The 17,728-nt window shown below is 59.9% G+C and overlaps 1 protein-coding gene across 3 annotated transcripts; it reads left to right on the plus strand.

Annotated features, from left to right (window-relative positions):
• Positions 1 to 770: 770 nt before the first annotated feature.
• Positions 771 to 16,451, plus strand: DNMT1 (DNA methyltransferase 1). 3 transcript variants are annotated; one of them, XM_030475206.1, is made up of 34 exons: positions 771 to 829; positions 3,361 to 3,403; positions 3,790 to 3,897; positions 3,976 to 4,237; positions 4,462 to 4,534; positions 4,738 to 4,828; positions 4,915 to 4,955; positions 5,041 to 5,092; positions 5,168 to 5,251; positions 5,339 to 5,448; positions 5,542 to 5,660; positions 5,822 to 5,914; positions 6,593 to 6,744; positions 6,849 to 7,036; positions 7,620 to 7,809; positions 7,951 to 8,048; positions 8,161 to 8,308; positions 8,393 to 8,508; positions 8,643 to 8,844; positions 8,919 to 9,055; positions 9,146 to 9,319; positions 9,801 to 10,022; positions 10,109 to 10,301; positions 10,534 to 10,624; positions 11,330 to 11,464; positions 12,032 to 12,314; positions 12,833 to 12,974; positions 13,527 to 13,693; positions 13,770 to 13,947; positions 14,551 to 14,746; positions 15,061 to 15,224; positions 15,300 to 15,416; positions 15,496 to 15,586; positions 16,106 to 16,451. In XM_030475206.1, exons 1-34 carry the CDS (start codon positions 771 to 773, stop codon positions 16,150 to 16,152), a joined length of 4,566 nt encoding a protein of 1,521 aa, XP_030331066.1. In that variant the 3' UTR covers positions 16,153 to 16,451. The 3 variants fall into 3 exon arrangements, with proteins under 3 accessions (XP_030331066.1, XP_030331067.1, XP_030331068.1); XM_030475207.1 differs by having other exon boundaries at positions 8,922 to 9,055; XM_030475208.1 differs by lacking the exon at positions 771 to 829 and adding an exon at positions 2,793 to 2,880.
• Positions 16,452 to 17,728: the final 1,277 nt, after the last annotated feature.

Below are 17,728 nucleotides of genomic sequence, written 5' to 3' on the forward strand. Positions count from 1 at the left end.
GGGGGGGCACCTCCTCCCCCCATTCCTGCCATGGAACAGCCCGTCCTGGGGGAGGGGGTGTGTGTGTCCGTGTGGTACAGCCCACCCCCCACATCCCACAATCGTACAGCTCATTCCCCCCCCTTCCCCACAGTGGAACAGTCCATTCCCCCCTTCCCCACAGTAGTACAGTCCATTCCCCCCCTCTTTCCCCACAGTGGTACAGCCCATTCAATCCATCCCAACAGTGCTACAACCCTTTCCTCCCAGCCTCACAGTGGTACAGCCCATTCCCCCCCTTCCCCAACAGTGGTACAGCCCGATCCCCTCTAGGATGGGACCCGTGTTATCCCCGCATTCCCGCAGTGCTCTGGCCCGTGCCCCCCCTTTCCCCAGCCTCCAGTGGTACGTCCTGTGTCCCCCATCCCCGCAGTGGTACGGTCCCCCTTAAGGCGGCCCCTCCCGCCCGACCCGGTCGGGAGCGCATCTCCCGGGGCCGCCCCGCTCCGGTACCGAGCCCGGTCCCGCCTCCTTCCCTCTGTGTGTGTGTCCGTCCCGGGGGGGGGGAGGGGGTCCCCCGCTCCGCCCGTCCCCGGGAGGAGCCTCATTTCCCCTCGTCCATCATGGTGTGTCCGTCCGTGTCCCCCCTCCCGCGCCGAATGGTCTCTCCCGCTCTCACTGCCCCCCCCCTCCCGCCGCCGCCGTGGTCTCGCCCGGCGCCGCCCCGCCTCCGCCGCTGTTTTCCCGCGAACCCGCCGCCCGCTCCCGCCGCCGCCGTCGCCGCCGCCCCGATGCCGGCCCGGGCCGCGCCGCTGCCCCCGGCCCCGCTGCCCGCCGAGCTGCGCCGACGGTGAGTCCGGGCCCCGGGCTCCGCTCTGACACCTTCCCCCCCCCTCCCGGGGCTCCGGTTTGACACCCACCCCCCCCTCCCCACCGGGCTGTGTTACCCTGCGCTGACACCCCCCAGCACTGCATTGGTACCCCCCAATACAGCACTGCACTGACCCCATTGCAGTGCGCTGACACCCCCCGGCACTGCATTGGTACCCCCATTGCAGTGCACTGGCACCCCCCGGCACTGCATTGGTACCCCTCGCTATAACACTGCACTAGTACCCCCATTGCAGTGCGCTGACACCCCCCGGCACTGCATTGGTAACCCCCAATATAGCACGGCACTGACCCCATTGCAGTGCGCTGACACCCCTCGGCACTGCATGGGTACCCCCCAATACAGCACTGCACTGACCCTATTGCAGTGTGCTGACACCCCCCAGCACTGCATTGGTAACCCCTGATATAACACTGCACTGGTACCCCCATTGCAGTGCGCTGACACCTCCCGGCACTGCATTGGTAACCCCCAATATAGCACGGCACTGACCCCATTGCAGTTCACTGACACCCCCCGGCACTGCATTGGTACCCCCCAATATAGCACTGCACTGACCTCATTGCAGTGTGCTGACACCCCCAGCACTGCATTGGTAACCCCCAATACAGCACTGCACTGACCCCATTGCAGTGCGCTGACACCCCCCGGCACTGCATTGGTACCCCCCAGTATAGCACGGCACTGACCCCATTGCAGTGCACTGACACTCCTGGCACTGCATTGGTACCCCCTGATATAACACTGCACTGACACCCCCCGGCACTGCATTGGTACCCCCCAACATAGCATGGCACTGACCCCGTTGCAGTGCACTGACACCCCCTGGCACTGCACTGGTACCCCCCAATACAGCACCGCGCTGACCCCATTGCAGTGCCCTGGCACCCCCTGGCACTGCATTGGTGCCCCCCAATACAGCACTGCGCTGACCCCATTGCAGTGCCCTGGCGCTGCACTGGTACCCCCCAATACAGCACTGCGCTGACCCCATTGCAGTGCACTGCCAGCCCCCAGGCACTGCACAGCACTGGCCTGACCCCCCTCTCCCCCCCCCAGCATTGCACTGACACGCTTCCAGCTTTGCACTGTATTGCACTGACACCTCCCTGCAGTGCACTGACAGCCCCTGCCATGGCACTGCAGTGACCCCCCCACAGTGCAGGGACCCCAGTGCTGCATCCCCTTTGCAGTGCCACGCACAGCCTCCCCATGCACTGCACCCCCCCACTGCATCACTGCAACCCCTGTGCCATGACTTGAGCCTTAACACTGCTCTGACCCCCCCCAATGCAGTGCCCAGACCTCCCCCCATATACAGTGCCCTGACCCCCTGAATGCAGTGCCTTGACCCCCCCCCCAATGCAGTGCCCTGATACCCCCCACCCCCCAATGCAATGCTCTGTCCCCCCATCACCCTCGAAGCCCAACCAGGGGTCATCCCCCATGGTGCAGCCCTGACCCCCAGTTTCAGGGGGTTCCGTGCCCCTGGGGGGGCCCTCGGGGTGCTCCTGCCCCACAGCCGGGCCCCACGTGGCGGTGGGGACACCGGCTTTGTCCCCACACTGCCGCTTGGGGCAGGGAGCGAAGGTGCATCCGGGCCTGGTTGGGGGGACCCAAAGGGGAACCCCAACTTCCCATGTGTTGTGAAGTGGAGGGGGGGGCACAGGAATCCCTTCTTGAATGCGGGAAGCGGAAGCATTCCCTTGGGATTGGGGGGGGGGGGGTTTGTGCCATCCCCGTCCTCGCTCCGGAGGGATCCCCGTGTCTCGTCCCGCTGGGAGGGCACATGGAAGGGTTGGCGTTTCCTGCGCCGTATTCCCGGCCGGCTATTGTCCCTTCCGCTCGGCTCCCGGCATCCCCTGGCCGCGGCCGGCGGGAAGGGAAGAAGGGAAGGGAAGGGGGGGCCCCACGCTCCCCGGCTGCCGTTCCCCGGTGCGGCGGCTGCGCGGCACATCCCGACCTTCCCTTGGTGCCCACCGGCGTTCCATGGCCGTCCTCAAGCCCAGGTGCCGAGGGTGGGAATGGGATGGGAATGGGGTGGGAATGTCGCCTTCCTGCCTTTTGGGTGGTGGGGACCCCCCCTTCCTTCCTGCTGGCGTGGGAGCAGGAAGCCAAAAGAGCTGGAGAGATCCCACCCCATATCCCGGTGGAAGCGTTCCTGGGGGGCGGCTGCTTTGGCTAATGGGTTCCCCATTCCAGCGGGGGCAGCACCGGGAATGGGGGGGCTCCTCCTCGCTGTGGGGCTGCGGCTCGTCCCCACAGTGTCCCCCCGCCATGGGAAGGCGACACGTGGCTTCTCCTCTATGGGGTTTGTCGCTGTCTGGGGGGATCCTTTGGGTACCAGCATCTGTTCCCGGCCCCCCCTCCCGTTATTCCCTCTCTCCGGTGAGTTCGGCCCCGCGTTGCCGGCGCCATTCCCGGCGCCTTGGGTGCGATGTTGGGATGCGGTGTCACTGCATGGGCTGACCTTGCTCTTCCCTTTGCAGGCTGCAGGACTTGGAGCGGGATGAAGACACCCTGAGCGAGAAGGTGAGTGGAGCACCGGGAGCCGCTTTCCCAGCTCCGTTTGGGCACCGCCGTCACGTGCCGCTCCCACATCCCCAGTCGGGATGCTCCGGCGGGATACGACTCCTGCTCTTCAGCGGTGCCTCTTTGGTCCCGCAAGGCTTTGGGGGTGCAGGGTGGGGGGGGAGCGGTGTGGCGGGCTGGCCGGGTGAGCCCCCCCTCCCCGTGTCTCCCTTGCTGGCCCAGCTCCCCGGACCCGGTGTCGGCGCTGGCCGTTGGCATATGGAAACCACCGTCACCTCCTAGCAGGAAGGGTCCCCGTGAGCCGGGTGAGCGGCGCCCGCATTCGGAGCCAGCGGCGCTTGGGCACCGCCGCCGCCCGCCCCACGCCGTCCCCTCCGTCCCCGCAGGAGAGCGTCAAGGAGAAGCTGAGCCTCATCCATGGCTTCCTCCAAGCCGATGTCCAGAACCAGTTGAGCGAGCTGGAAGCCAAACTCCGCTGCGAGGAGCTCTCGGAGGTGGGGTTTGGGGTGTCGGGTTGTGGCGGTTCCGTAGCGTTGGAGCCGGGTGGTTTATCCGTGGCTCTTCCCATCCAGGAGAGGTACCTGGCCAAGGTGAAAGCCTTGTTGCACCAAGAGCTCTCGGCGGAGAATGGGGCCGCGGCGCCGCTGGGGCCGGCGGCCAACGGGTGCTCCAGGAACGGCGCCTACGGCAGCGACGAGGACTCGGAGCGAGCGGGAGCCAATGGGGAAGATGACAGTGCCATGGAGCTGGAGGAAGCCGCTGCCTCCTCTTCCTCCTCATCCACGCCGCGGGTGCGCAAGGCCCGGAGGAGCCGCTCCAACGGGGAGAGCAAAAGTAACGGCGCCCTTTGGTTTTCCAGCTTTTCCCAATGCCGTCATTTCTCGGCAGTAAATGCCGAGCCGGGAGCACGATGATTCCCAGAGGGATTGAGAGCACCTCTGGAAGGGTTTGGGAGCCCCTTGCCTTGCTGCGGGGTGGTGGGATGCAGGAAGAGGGGTGCGAAGGGAAGGGCAGCAGGTCCCCATTGCTGACACGATCCCTTATTGTATTCCCAACAGAGTCTCCCGCCAGTTCTCGGGTCACTCGGAGCTCCGGCCGGCAGCCGACCATCCTGAGCATGCTCTCCAAAGGGTCAGTACAGCAGCAGGGTTGGGGTCTCCGTCTCCTTTACCGCGTTCCCCAGGAGCCTTCATCCTCTTCTTCCTCTCTCTGCCATCTGGAGCCGATGGGTTTGATCCCAAGCTCCATAAGACCAGCCTTGGGGATGGGTTGGTGCTCATCCCGTCCCAGCCTCTCCTGCTGTTGGGTTGATCCGTTGCCTTTCAAACCCGCAGGTCCACCAAGCGGAAATCGGAGGAGGTCAATGGGGAAGTGAAGCTGGAAGTGATGAACGTGGAGAAGGAGGAAGAGGAGCTGGAGGAGAAGGTGGGTGCCGAGGGCTTGGATGGGCCGAGTAGAGCATGTCGGCTCTTTGGTCTCCTCTTAACACTCCCCTTTGCTTCTCCCTCCAGGAACAAGATGAGAAGAGGATTAGAATTGAGAGCAAAGAAGGGTGAGGAGGAAGGAGATGCCTCTTGGTGCCTCTTTGACACCGCTCCAGCTCTTCATCCCTTTGTCTTTCCCTCTTTTACCCCCAGGTTGGAGATGAAAGATGAACTGACTCTGATTAAAACCCCACCACCCGCTAAAGTGAGTTCCTTCTCCTCCATCCCTGCATTGCATTGGGTACTTGGGCTCTTCTTGACTCTTCCCAACCTCTTCCAGACCACCCCTCCCAAGTGCATCGACTGCCGGCAGTACCTGGACGATCCCGACCTCAAGTTCTTCCAAGGGGATCCCGATGATGCCGTAAGGGATTCAAGGTTCCTTCCGTGGGCGCGGGCAGAGCCGGGGTGCTCACGGGAGCGTTGACGTCCTGCTCTCACCCTGCTTCAGCTGGAGGAGCCGGAGATGCTGACGGATGAGCGCTTGTCCCTCTTTGATGCCAATGAGGACGGCTTTGAGAGCTATGAGGACCTGCCGCAGCACAAGGTCACCTCCTTCAGGTGAGACCCTCTGGGAATTGGGTTATCCCAAGCCCTCGGAGTCGCAAATCCCATGGGACAACGTGTTGAGCCGCCGCCTCTGTCCCTCCCCAGTGTCTACGACAAGAGAGGCCACTTGTGCCCCTTTGACACCGGCCTGATCGAGAGGAACATCGAGTTGTACTTCAGTGGGGCTGTGAAGCCCATCTATGATGACAACCCTTGTCTGGATGGTGAGTTGCACACGGAAGAACCTCAGGGGCTGCAGAGAGGAGGGTTTGTCACCTCGAATGTCTCAGGCAACGTGAATGGGACCCTTGCGGTGCTTCATCATCTGCTTGAGGTTGGTTTTGGGGGTTATTGGAGAGGGAAACGTGTGTTTTCCTGCTTCCAGGTGGGGTGAGAGCCAAGAAGTTGGGTCCCATAAACGCCTGGTGGATCACGGGCTTCGATGGAGGGGAGAAGGCTTTGATCGGCTTCACCACAGGTGGGTGAGCGTTGATGCCCGTGGCTTGGGATTTCCATCTCTACCGTGTATCCCTCTCCTGAAGGAGCTTCATTTGGCTCCATGGGCTTTGCCGTCACCAGGAACTTGCACCAGCAAGGATGTGGTGAGGTGCAGGACCACGCAGAAGCTTTATTGAGCTCTGGATATGGGGTTTGGATGGAGTTTTCTCCTTGCTCTGGAGCTTACCCCCTGTTTGAGGGCTCTGTGGCTCTTCTACTCCATGCCCCAGGCTTTTGGGCCAGGTTTGAGTTGAGGAAGGTCTTGGAGGGACACCCAACCCTTGGCTCTCTGTCCTTGCTGCCTTGGTCACGCTCTCTGTAGGCAAACTGGGGCAAGAAGCTGATATTTGGGGGGCGTTAAAAGCTTTTCCCCTTCACCATTTGGGCAAGGAACCCTTCCAGTAACCTGGTGGCATCTCCTGAGCTTCAACAGATGGAATTTGTAGTGACAGGAAAGCGATCCTTGCCTTGGCTTTGGTGTCTCATTAGATAGATGGAGTGTCCCACCTCACTTCCCCATTGCTTTGGGGGTGACAGTTGAGTGACCGTGGGTCCTGGTGGAGCTGCGCACTCAGCTCTTGGTGCTTGCTCTTCCCCTCCTCGGGAAGTCCTCCTTCATCCCTAAATCCCCCTAAACCATGGGATACGTGTGCCGCAGCCTTCGCGGATTACATCCTGATGGAGCCCAGCGAGGAGTACGCGCCCATCTTCGCCCTCATGCAAGAGAAGATCTACATGAGCAAGATCGTGGTGGAGTTCCTGCAGAACAACCGCGACGTCAGCTACGAGGATCTGCTCAACAAGATCGAGGTGAGGAACCTGCTGGTGGCACCCATTGGCTTGGAGGGGGGGGGAGGTTTGGGGGGTCCCCTTTGCTTTGTGCCCTGTCCTTTAACCACCCCCCATCCTCGCAGACCACGGTCCCCCCTGCGGGGCTCAACTTCAACCGCTTCACAGAGGACTCGCTCCTGCGCCATGCCCAGTTCGTGGTGGAGCAAGTGGAAAGCTACGATGAAGCTGGGGACAGTGATGAACCCCCCGTCCTCATCACCCCCTGCATGAGGGACCTCATCAAGTTGGCTGGAGTCACCTTGGGGAAGAGGTGAGCCTGTATCCCTGCTCCTCTTTGGGGGGGGTGTCACAGAACCATGGAATGGTTTGGGTTGGAAAGGACCTGAAGATCATCCAGTTCCAACCCCCTGCCATGGGCAGGGACACCTCACGCTTGACCGTGTCACCCAGCCTGGCCTTGAACACTGCCAGGGATGGAGCATTTACGTTTGTTCCAGTGTCCAACCGCCCTCCCAGGGAAGAACTCCTTCCTTCTTGGCTTTGCAGTGGTCCAGGAGGAGCTTGGCAGGGCTTTTGCATAGGGAATCCTTATGGAAAACCCTTTCGCTGAGGGGACCTCAGGATTTGGGCTCAGAGCTGGGAGATTGGAGCAGAAATCCCCCCCCCCCCAAACTGGGAAAACCACTGTCCTGGTGGAGGAAAGACACTGGGTTGAGTCTCCAGAGCCTGGCTTTGCTCTTTGTCCTGCTTCAGCATCCTTACATGGGGGCCTGTTAAGGGTTGTGGTCCTCAACCTGTTGGGTGCTCTGGGGAGAGCTCTGCTCCCTGGGGGCCCCTCTTTGGGTGCCGTGGTGTTGGGTGCCCCCCTCTCACTGCTGTCCCCTTGGTCGCAGGCGAGCCGTGCGGCGCCAGGCCATCCGCCACCCCACCAAGATAGACAAGGACAAAGGGCCCACCAAAGCCACCACCACCAGGCTGGTGTACCTCATCTTCGACACCTTCTTCTCGGAGCAGATCGAGAAGGATGAGAAGGAGGACGACAAGGAGAACGCCATGAAGCGCCGGCGCTGTGGGGTCTGCGAGGTAACAGGGAGGGGAGTGACCTGGTCCCCATCGTCCTACACGAGGATCTCCATCTGGGGCCGCTTCCTTAAAGCAGGGGACCTGTTTCCAAAGCTCCCCTTGCTCTGTCCGTGCTCAGCTTGTCCCCTCGCCCTGCTCCAGGTCTGCCAGCAGCCCGAGTGTGGGAAGTGCAAAGCTTGCCAGAACATGGTGAAGTTTGGGGGCAGCGGCCGCAGTAAACAGGCCTGTCTGCAGAGGAGGTTGGTGTCCCCCAGGCATGGGGCCACCTCTCCATGTCCTCCTCGCTCCAGAGAGAAGGGACGTGGTCCCCGCAGCGGTTCCTTGCTGCAGTCATGCTCCCTGTGTCCCTAGGTGTCCCAACCTGGCCGTGCGGGAAGCCGATGAGGACGAGGAGGTGGATGACAACATCCCCGAGATGCCATCGCCCAAGAAGATGCTGCAGGGCAGGAAGAAGAAGCAGAACAAGAGCCGCATCTCCTGGGTGGGGGAGCCCATCAAGGTGAGGCTCCCCTCCCACTGCAGGGTGGGCGCTTGGGGTGCCTCAGATGGGGGTTCGACACCGTTGTCCCCCCTCCTTTTGCAGAGCGATGGGAAGAAGGACTATTACCAGAGGGTCTGCATTGACTTGGAGACCCTGGAGGTGGGAGACTGTGTCTCTGTCAGCCCTGATGATCCCACCAAGCCCCTCTACCTCGCCAGGTTGGTGCTGGAGGGGCTGAATCTCTGCTCCTGCTGCTTGGGGCCGTGTTCCCCGTTGGAGAACTCAAATCACTGCTGTTTGAGGACCCTGGAGCAGCTTCGGTGCCCCATAACCTTGGCTTTTTGCCCCTCAGGGTGACAGCCATGTGGGAGGACAGCAGTGGCCAGATGTTCCACGCACATTGGTTCTGCCCTGGCTCTGACACTGTCCTGGGGGCCACCTCTGATCCCCTGGAGCTCTTCTTGGTGGACGAGTGCGAGGACATGCAGCTCTCCTACATCCATGGCAAAGTCAACGTCATCTACAAGGCCCCCTCGGAGAACTGGTTCATGGAGGTGGGTGAGAGCCCTGGCGAGGCCGGCGCGGCGCGGGCAGCAGCACCCATCACCGTGGCCACCTCTTTTCCTAGCAGGGCGGGCTGGACATGGAGATCAAGATGGTGGAAGACGATGGGAGAACTTACTTCTATCAGATGTGGTACGACCAGGAGTACGCTCGCTTCGAGTCGCCACCAAAAACCCAGCCCACAGAAGACAACAAGTACAAGTGAGCGTGAGCAGGGTTGGGATGTGCTCTGCCCAAACCAGGCAGCAGGAGCCTCTTGGGTGCCCATCACCGTGGTCCCTCTTCCTGCAGGTTCTGCATGAGCTGCACACGCCTGGATGAGGTGAGGCACAAGGAGATACCCAAAGTGGCCGAGCCGCTGGAGGAAGGCGATGGGAAGATGTTCTATGCTGTGGCCACCAAGAATGGGGTGCAGTACCGGGTGGGAGATGGTGTCTACCTCCTGCCAGAAGCCTTCTCCTTCAGGTTGGTGCTTGCAGGGGGGGCTGTAAGTGCTTCTCAGGATGCAATTTGGTCTTTTTGGTGGCCTTTTACATCGGATATTAGGAACAATTCCTTCCCCAAAGGGTGGTCAGGATTGGAACAGGCTGCCCAGGGCAGTCACCATCCATGGAAGTGTTCCCAAACCATGTACACGAGGCTCTCAGTGCCATGGGTTAGTGATGGCCTTGGCAGAGCTGGGGTAAAGGTTGGACTTGATTGTCTTAAAGCTCTTTTCCAGCCTGGCTGGTTCTATGATTCTATGGTAGAGGACATAGCCTATGGGTGGTGACTGAAGCATCCATCACCCTCATTTCCAAAAGCTGAGCTTAAGAAATAAAGGTGCTTCTAAGCCCAGTTTCACCTCCCATTGGGATGGGATGATCCCCATTGAGTTGCTGTGTGTTAGAGGGCTTTTTGGGGGACAGAGGGACCCCCCAACCTCCTCCCATCCCCTTCTCTTCAGCATGAAACCCGCCAGCCCGGCCAAGCGCCCCAAGAAGGAGGCGGTGGACGAGGAGCTGCACCCGGAGCACTACCGCAAGTACTCGGAGTACATCAAGGGCAGCAACCTGGATGCCCCGGACCCGTTCCGCGTGGGCCGCATCAAGGAGATCTTCTGCCACCTCCGGAGCAACGGCAAACCCAACGAGGCCGACATCAAGCTGCTCATCTGCAAGTTCTACAGGTGAGAAGCTGCCCTTAACGGGAGGACACCGAGCGCTGGATCTGCCCCCCAAATCCATTGATCCAGGTGGGTTTTCCCTCCTGCAGGCCTGAGAACACGCACAAGTCCATGAAGGGCAGTTACCACGCAGACATCAACCTCTTGTACTGGAGCGATGAGGAGACCACGGTCGACTTCCGTGCAGTGCAGGGCCGGTGCACGGTGGTCTATGGGGAGGACCTGACCGAGAGCATCCAGGACTACTCCGCTGGTGGGCTCGACCGCTTCTACTTCTTGGAGGTGAGGCCTTGAGGAGCTGCCGCCTCCTGGGATCCATGGCGTGGATCCAAAGGAAGCTTTAAGCTGAGCAGTTGCTCCCTATGGAGCTGAGGGGCTGAATCCCTACTCTTTGAGGTGATGGAACAGCCCCTCTGCAGGCCCCAGCATGGTTCTGCAGCTCCCGGGGGGTGTTGGCAATGCCTGGGAAAGGCTCTTTTGTGTCCGAGTGTCTCAAAGCCTTTCTCTTCCCCAGGCTTACAACGCCAAAACCAAGAGCTTTGAGGATCCTCCCAACCACGCTCGGAACTCCGGCACTAAAGGGAAGGGGAAGGGGAAAGGGAAAGGTGAGTCTGCTGGACTGGGCTGGGCTGGGTGAACTGGTTCCTGGCTGCTGAGCAGAGATAAGACCCTTCCAGATGCTTCTGTGCTCTGCTGGCTGGGGCAGGATGCGGCCATGTGGCCGCAGATGCAGCGTTGGGGTCCTGCAGCTCTGTTGAAGGCACCTCAGTCTTCACAGTTGAACGTGATTCCTCTCAGATCTCAAAGCCTTTCGCTTGCCCAACCCTTCTGCTCCGTAGCGTGAGGGCTTTGAATCTGCTCCCAACATGGGGAGCTACCCTGTTGGGTCATCATGGAATCATGAACTCAACTAGGTCGGAAAAGACCTTCAAGATCAAGTCCAACCATTGCCCAGACTAAACCCCCCCAGGTCCCTCAGCCATTCCCCATCACACTTGTGCTCCAGGCCCTGCACCAGCTCCTTCTCTGGCCCCTCTCCAGCACCTCAATGTCTCTCTTGTAGTGAGGAACCCAGAAATGACCATGGGATTGAGCCTCCAAAGCTCTGCTTGCGCCCATGGGCTGTTGGATGGGATGGGGGAAAGACAAGGAGTTTCCCTTCCTAATGCAAGGGCCTATTGAGGCAGCGAAGGGGCAGGAAGGTGCTTGAAGCTGAGGTTTAACTGCAGAGGAGGAAGGGGGAGAGGAACCTGCCTCGTGAGCGCTTAGAGGAGGAAGTGACTTTGATGCGAGCGGGGTTTCTATTGCAGGCAAAGGCAAAGGGAAGTCATCGTCGAGCTGCGAGCAGAGCGAGCAGGAGCCACCCGAGCTGAAGCTGCCCAAGCTGAGGACCTTGGACGTGTTCTCGGGCTGCGGAGGCTTGTCTGAGGGCTTCCACCAGGCAGGTGAGCAGGGCACTGATGGGGTGACACCATCAACACGGGGGTGCAGGGCCAGGGCAGGGATTGTCCCCCTGTGCTGGGCACACCTCGAAGCCTGTGTCCAGCCCTGGGCCACAAGCGAGACATTGAGGTGCCCAGAGAAGGGCAATAGAGCTGGTGCAGGGCCTGGAGCCACGAGTGTGATGAGGAACGGCTGAGGGACCTGGGAGGGTTCAGATGGAGAAGGCTCAGGGGGGACCTTATCGCTCTGACAGGAGGATGGAGAGAGGTGGGAATTGGTCTTTTCTCCCAAGGAACAAGGGATGGGATAAGAGGGAACGGCCTCAAGCTGCGTCAGGGGAGGTTAAGATGGATATTGGGAAGAGTTTATCCACTGAGATGGTGCCCAGGCATTGGAACAGGCTGCCCAGGTGGAGTCACCATCCATGGAAGCGTTCCCAAACCGCGCAGCCGAGGCCCTTAGTGCCATGGGTGGCAATGGTGGGGTAAAGGTTGGACTTGATGCTCTTCAAGCTCTTTCCCAACGTGGTTGATTCCATGATTCCATGATTCCATGCTGTGCCTCCCCAGGCGTGTCAGAGACGCTGTGGGCCATCGAGATGTGGGAGCCGGCAGCCCAAGCCTTCAGGCTGAACAACCCCGGCACCACCGTCTTCACCGAGGACTGCAACGTCCTGCTCAAGCTGGTCATGTCTGGGGAGAAGACCAACTCGCTGGGGCAGAAGCTGCCGCAGAAGGGGGACGTGGAGATGCTGTGTGGTGGCCCCCCCTGCCAGGGCTTCAGCGGCATGAACCGCTTCAACTCCCGCACCTACTCCAAGTTCAAGAACTCCCTGGTGGTTTCCTTCCTTAGGTGAGCAGTGGTGAGGAGCTGTGTTGGGGGGGGTTTGGGATGAAGGTGGGAGGTTTGGGATGAAGGGAGGGAGGTTTGGGGCTGAAGGTAGGGGGCTTTTGGGACTGAAGGTAGGGGGCTTTTGGGGCTGAAGGTAGGGGGCTTTTGGGGATGAAGGTAGGGGGTTTGGGATGAAGGTAGGGGGGTTTTGGGGCTGAAGGTAGGGAGGGTTTGGGGCTGAAGGGAGGGAGGTTTGGGGCTGAAGGTAGGGGGGTTTGGGGCTGAAGGTAGGGGGGTTTGGGATGAAGGTAGGGGGGTTTGGGATGAAGGTAGGGGGGTTTTGAGGATAAAGATAGGGGGTTTGGGATGAAGGTAGGGGGGCTTTGGGGCTGAAAGTAGGGGGGTTTGGGATGAAGGTAGAGGGGGTTTGGGGCTGAAAGTAGGGGGGTTTGGGATGAAGGTAGAGGGGGTTTGGGGCTGAAAGTAGGGGGGTTTGAGGCTGAAGGTCATTGCTCCCATGTCCCTCTTCCTCCTCGCAGCTACTGCGACTACTACAGGCCGCGGTTCTTCCTGCTGGAGAACGTCAGGAACTTCGTGTCCTTCAAGCGTTCCATGGTGCTGAAGCTCACCTTGCGCTGCCTTGTCCGCATGGGTTACCAGTGCACCTTCGGGGTGCTACAGGTAGGGTAGGGCACCAAACCCCCCACCTTCATCCCAAACCCACTTATCTTCATCCCAAACCCCCCCCCCTTCATCCCAAACCCCGCTACCTTCAGCCCCAAAGCCCCTCTATCTTCAGCCCCAAACCCCCTATCTGACCCCCAGGCTGTTAGCTGGGGTGAGTCATAGAATCATGGAATGGTTGGGTTGGAAAGGACCTTAAGATCATCCAGTTCCAACCCCCTGCCACGGGCAGGGTCACTTCACACTAGAGCAGGTTGCTCCAAGCCCCTGTGTCCAACCTGGCCTTGAACTCTGCCAGGGATGGGGCATTCACCACCTCTTTGGGCACCCTGTGCCAGTGTCCCACCACCCTCCCAGGGAAGAACTTCCTTATCTCCAACCTGAACTTCCCTTGTTTCAGTTTGAACCCTTCTCCTCTCCCCCAGCTCTGCTCCAGCCATCCCAAAGGAGCACTTGGTTGTGTTGCTTCTTGGCTTCGCTGGGTGGCTCAGGGGATGCTCCCTGTTGTTGGAGGGCGCAGGATAAGGGGTTGTCCCTTTGCTCCCCCAGGCTGGTCAGTATGGGGTGGCGCAGACGCGGCGGAGAGCCATCGTCCTGGCTGCAGCTCCGGGGGAGAAGTTGCCCATGTTCCCCGAGCCCCTGCACGTCTTCGCCCCCCGCGCCTGCCAGCTCAGCGTCGTGGTGGACGACAAGAAGTTTGTCAGCAATATCACCCGGTGGGTGACCTTCAGCACCACGTCCCACCAGGCTGGAGGTTTTGGCTTCTTATGGCTCCTTCCTCCTTCCTCCCAGGACGTATTCCGGCCCCTTCCGCACCATCACGGTGCGAGACACCATGTCTGACCTGCCCGAGATCCGGAACGGCGCCTCCGCCTTGGAGATCTCCTACAACGGGGAACCCCAGTCCTGGTTCCAGCGGCAGATCCGGGGCTCCCAGTATCAGCCCATCCTCAGGGATCATATCTGCAAGGTGAGGATGCGATGGGGTACCGGGATAAGGGGTTAAGGGCAGGTTGGGACTGTCCCCAAGCCCTCCTTGGTTAACTTCCCCAATGATGAGGCTCATGGAGCTGCTCCTTCTCCATGGAGCAGCCGTTGTCCCTCTGCATCTCCTTCTGATGGTGCCAACAGGCTTCGAACCATGGAATGGTTTGGGTTGGAAAGAACCTTAAGATCATCCAGTTCCAACCCCCTGCCATGGGCAGGGACACCTCACACTAGACCATGTCAACCAAGGCTCTGTCCAACCTTGAACACTTCCAGGGATGGAGCATTTACCACTTCCTTGGACAACCTGTTCCAGTGTCCCACCACCCTCACAGGGAAGAACTTCTTCCTTCTCTCCAACCTGAACTTCCCCTGTCTTTAAACCCATCACCCCTTGTCCCATCACTGCTGAAGGTCCTGCTCCACCATCCTTGTAGCCCCCTTCAGCCCCTGGAAGCTGCTCTGAGGTCTCCATGCAGCTTCTCTTCTCCAGCCCCAATGTTCTCAGCCTGGCTCCATGTGGGAGCTCCAACAGCTCCGTGTCCTTCTTGTCACCCAGTCCCACCCCTCTGCTTGTTGTCGGCAGGACATGAGCGCCCTGGTGGCAGCCAGGATGAGACACATCCCTTTGGCTCCGGGATCCGACTGGCGCGACCTGCCCAACATCGAGGTGCGGCTCTCGGACGGCACCACCACGCGCAAGCTGCGCTACACACACCATGAGAAGAAGAACGGGCGCAGCAGCTCCGGGGCGCTGCGAGGGGTCTGCTCCTGTGCTGAAGGTGGGGGGGGGTTTGGGGCTGAATTGGGGGTTTGGGGGCTGAATTGGGGGAGTTTGGGGGCTGAAGGGGGGGGTGTTTGGGGCTGAATTCGGGGGGGTTGGGACTGAGTTGGGGGGGTTTTGAGCTGAATTGGGGGAGTTTTGGGGCTGAATTGGGTGGGTTTTGGAGCTGAAGGTAGGTGGGTTTTGGGGCTGAATTGGGTGGGGTTTTGGGCTGAATTGGGTGTGTTTGAGCTGAATTGGGTGGGTTTTGGTGCTGTCTCCGCCACACTGCGCCATGGCTGCTCATCCTCCTCCTCCTCCCCACCATCCCAGGCAAGCCCTGCGACCCTGCGGACCGGCAGTTCAACACCCTCATCCCATGGTGCCTGCCCCACACCGGCAACCGCCACAACCACTGGGCCGGGCTCTACGGCCGCTTGGAATGGGACGGCTTCTTCAGCACCACCGTCACCAACCCCGAGCCCATGGGCAAGCAGGTGGGTCCGTCCCCTCCATCGGGAAGGGCTCGATGGCGCTTTGGTCCCAACCATGGGCTCTCTTTGGTGCCGTAGGGCCGGGTGCTGCACCCGGAGCAGCACCGGGTGGTGAGCGTGAGGGAATGCGCCCGCTCCCAGGGCTTCCCGGACACCTACCGCCTCTTTGGGAATATCCTCGACAAGCACAGGCAGGTCAGTGCCGGCTCCTCGCCATCACCAGCGCCATGGTGGAGCCGGAGCCCGATGTTGAAGCCTTTTCCCTATGGCTCAGGTCGGGAATGCGGTGCCGCCGCCGCTCGCCAAAGCCATTGGGCTGGAGATCAAGTCCTGCGTGTTGGCCAAGCTGAGGGAAGACACGGCGGGTGCGTGCGGCGTTCCCGGGTCCCGGGGGGGCTATAACGGTGTGGAAAGGGATGTCCATCAGTGACAGGACATGGGGTGATGGGTTTAAGCTGGAACAGGGGAAGTTTAGGTTGGAGATAAGGAAGTTCTTCACTACGAGGGTGGTGGGGCACTGGGATGGGTTGGATGGAGAAGGGTGGGATGAGCCATCCAGGTTGGATATAAGGAAGTTCTCCCCATGAGGGTTGAATGGACACTGGGATGGGTTGGATGAAGGTTGGGATGAGCCATCCAGGTTGGATATAAGGAAGTTCTCCCCATGAGGGTTGGATGGACACTGGGATGGGTTGGATGGACAAGGTTGGGATGAACCCATCCTGCTCTAGTGTGAGCTATCCCTGCCCATGGCTCCAGGAGCTGGATGAGCTTTAAGCCCCCTTCACCCCCCCACCCCATTGCTCTCTGTGGGTACCAACATCGCCTCCATCTCCGTATCCCAGGATGTGGGTCCAGCTCCATCACCCCCTTTCTTTCCTCAGAGCCCAGCGCCCCGGAGAAGATGGAGACGGTGGAAGCAGCTGCCTGACAGCGGCCCCCCATGACCCCCCCCCCACATGCACTGATTTTAACCCCTTTTTGGTTGGTTTTGGGTTGGTTTCCTTTCTTTTTTGGGGTTGAAGCCCAAGGGGGACCCGTGTGTGTGTCCCCCCCCCGGCTCGTGTCTGTGTCCCGCCGCTGTCTGTGATGGGGGGGCTCCGCTCCCCGTTTTTATGCCGCATTGTATTGAAGATAATCGGCCGCTTTGTACAAGTGGGAATTGATACTTTATGTAGTTTTTATATGTTGTAATATTTCTTCAAGTAAAGCTCTCCTATAAATTATAAACCCTTTGAATTTGGGGGTGTTCTTGGCTTCGGGCCTAGTGGAGGCTGCAGCCCCCCCCCCGGGCATTGCTTAGCAACCGCCTCCCATCATAGAATCATGGAATGATTTGGGTTGGAAAGGACCTTAAGATCATCCAGTTCCAACCCCCTGCCATGGGCAGGGACACCTCACACTAGATCATGTCACCCAAAGCTCTGTGCAACCTGGCCTTGAACACCGCCAGGGATGGAGCATTCCCAACTTCCTTGGGCAACACATTCCAGTGCCTCAGCACCCTCACAGTGAAGAACTTCTTCCTTATAGCTAATCTAAACTTCCCCTGTTTAAGTTTGAAGCCATCACCCCTTGTCCTACCACTACAGTCCCTAAGGAAGAGTCCCTCCCCAGCATCCTGATAGGCCCCCTTCAGACACTGGAAGCTGCTCTGAGGTCTCCACGCAGCTTCTCTTCTCCAGGCTGAACAGCCCCAATGTTCTCAGCCTGGCTCCACACGGGAGCTGCTCCAGCCCCTGCTCATCCTCGTGGCCTCCTCTGGCCTTGCTCCAGCAGCTCCATGTCCTTCTTATCTTGAGGACACCAGCACTGCACACAATACTCCAAGTGAGGTCTTGTGAGAGCAGAGCAGAGGGGCAGGATCACCTCCTTCGACCTGCTGCTCACGCTTCTCTTGATGCAGCCCAGGACACGGGTGGTTTCTGGGCTCAAGCACACACTGAACCTGGCTCATGTTCAGCTTCTCATGGACCAACACCCCCAAGTCCTTCTCCTCAGGCTGCTCTGAATCTCTTCTCCACCCAACCTGTAGCAGTGCCTGGGATTGCCCCGACCCAGGTGTAGGACCTTACACTTGGCTTGGTTAAACTTCATAAGGTTGGCATCGGCCACCTCACAAGCGTGTCAAGGATGCACCTTGGATGCATCTCTTCCCACTGGAGATCCCATCCCTTCCCTCCAGCGTATCAACCGGTGTCATCACAAGCTTGCTGAGGGTGCCTCAATCCCAATGTCCATGTCGCCAGCAAAGAACAGGACCAGTCCCAACACTGATCCCTGAGGGACACCACTCGTTACTGGTCTCCAAGTGGACATTAAGCCATTGACCACAGCTCTTTGTGTGCAGCCATTGAGCCAGTTCTTCATCCACGGAGCGCTCCATGCCTCCAACTGATGTCCCTTTAATTTAGGGACAAGGATGTGATGCGGGATCGTGCTGAACGCTTCGCACCACCCCCGATTGACGGCACCAGCCCTGCGCCACCCCTCGCTCCCCCATAGCC

This window comes from Strigops habroptila, unplaced genomic scaffold, assembly GCF_004027225.2.
Source record: "Strigops habroptila isolate Jane unplaced genomic scaffold, bStrHab1.2.pri NW_022045634.1_ctg1, whole genome shotgun sequence".
NCBI classification, from domain to species: domain Eukaryota; kingdom Metazoa; phylum Chordata; class Aves; order Psittaciformes; family Psittacidae; genus Strigops; species Strigops habroptila.

What these genes read in the sequence shown, in the direction of transcription:
- DNMT1 (XM_030475206.1), top strand. Translation starts at nt 771, where the DNA reads ATGCCGGCCCGGGCCGCGCCGCTGCCCCCGGCCCCGCTGCCCGCCGAG. An exon ending in TGACAACCCTTGTCTGGATG is followed by an intron (nt 5,661 to 5,821) that starts GTGAGTTGCACA and finishes TCCTGCTTCCAG; the next exon opens with GTGGGGTGAGAGCCAAGAAG. An exon ending in TCAGGGATCATATCTGCAAG is followed by an intron (nt 13,948 to 14,550) that starts GTGAGGATGCGA and finishes TGTTGTCGGCAG; the next exon opens with GACATGAGCGCCCTGGTGGC.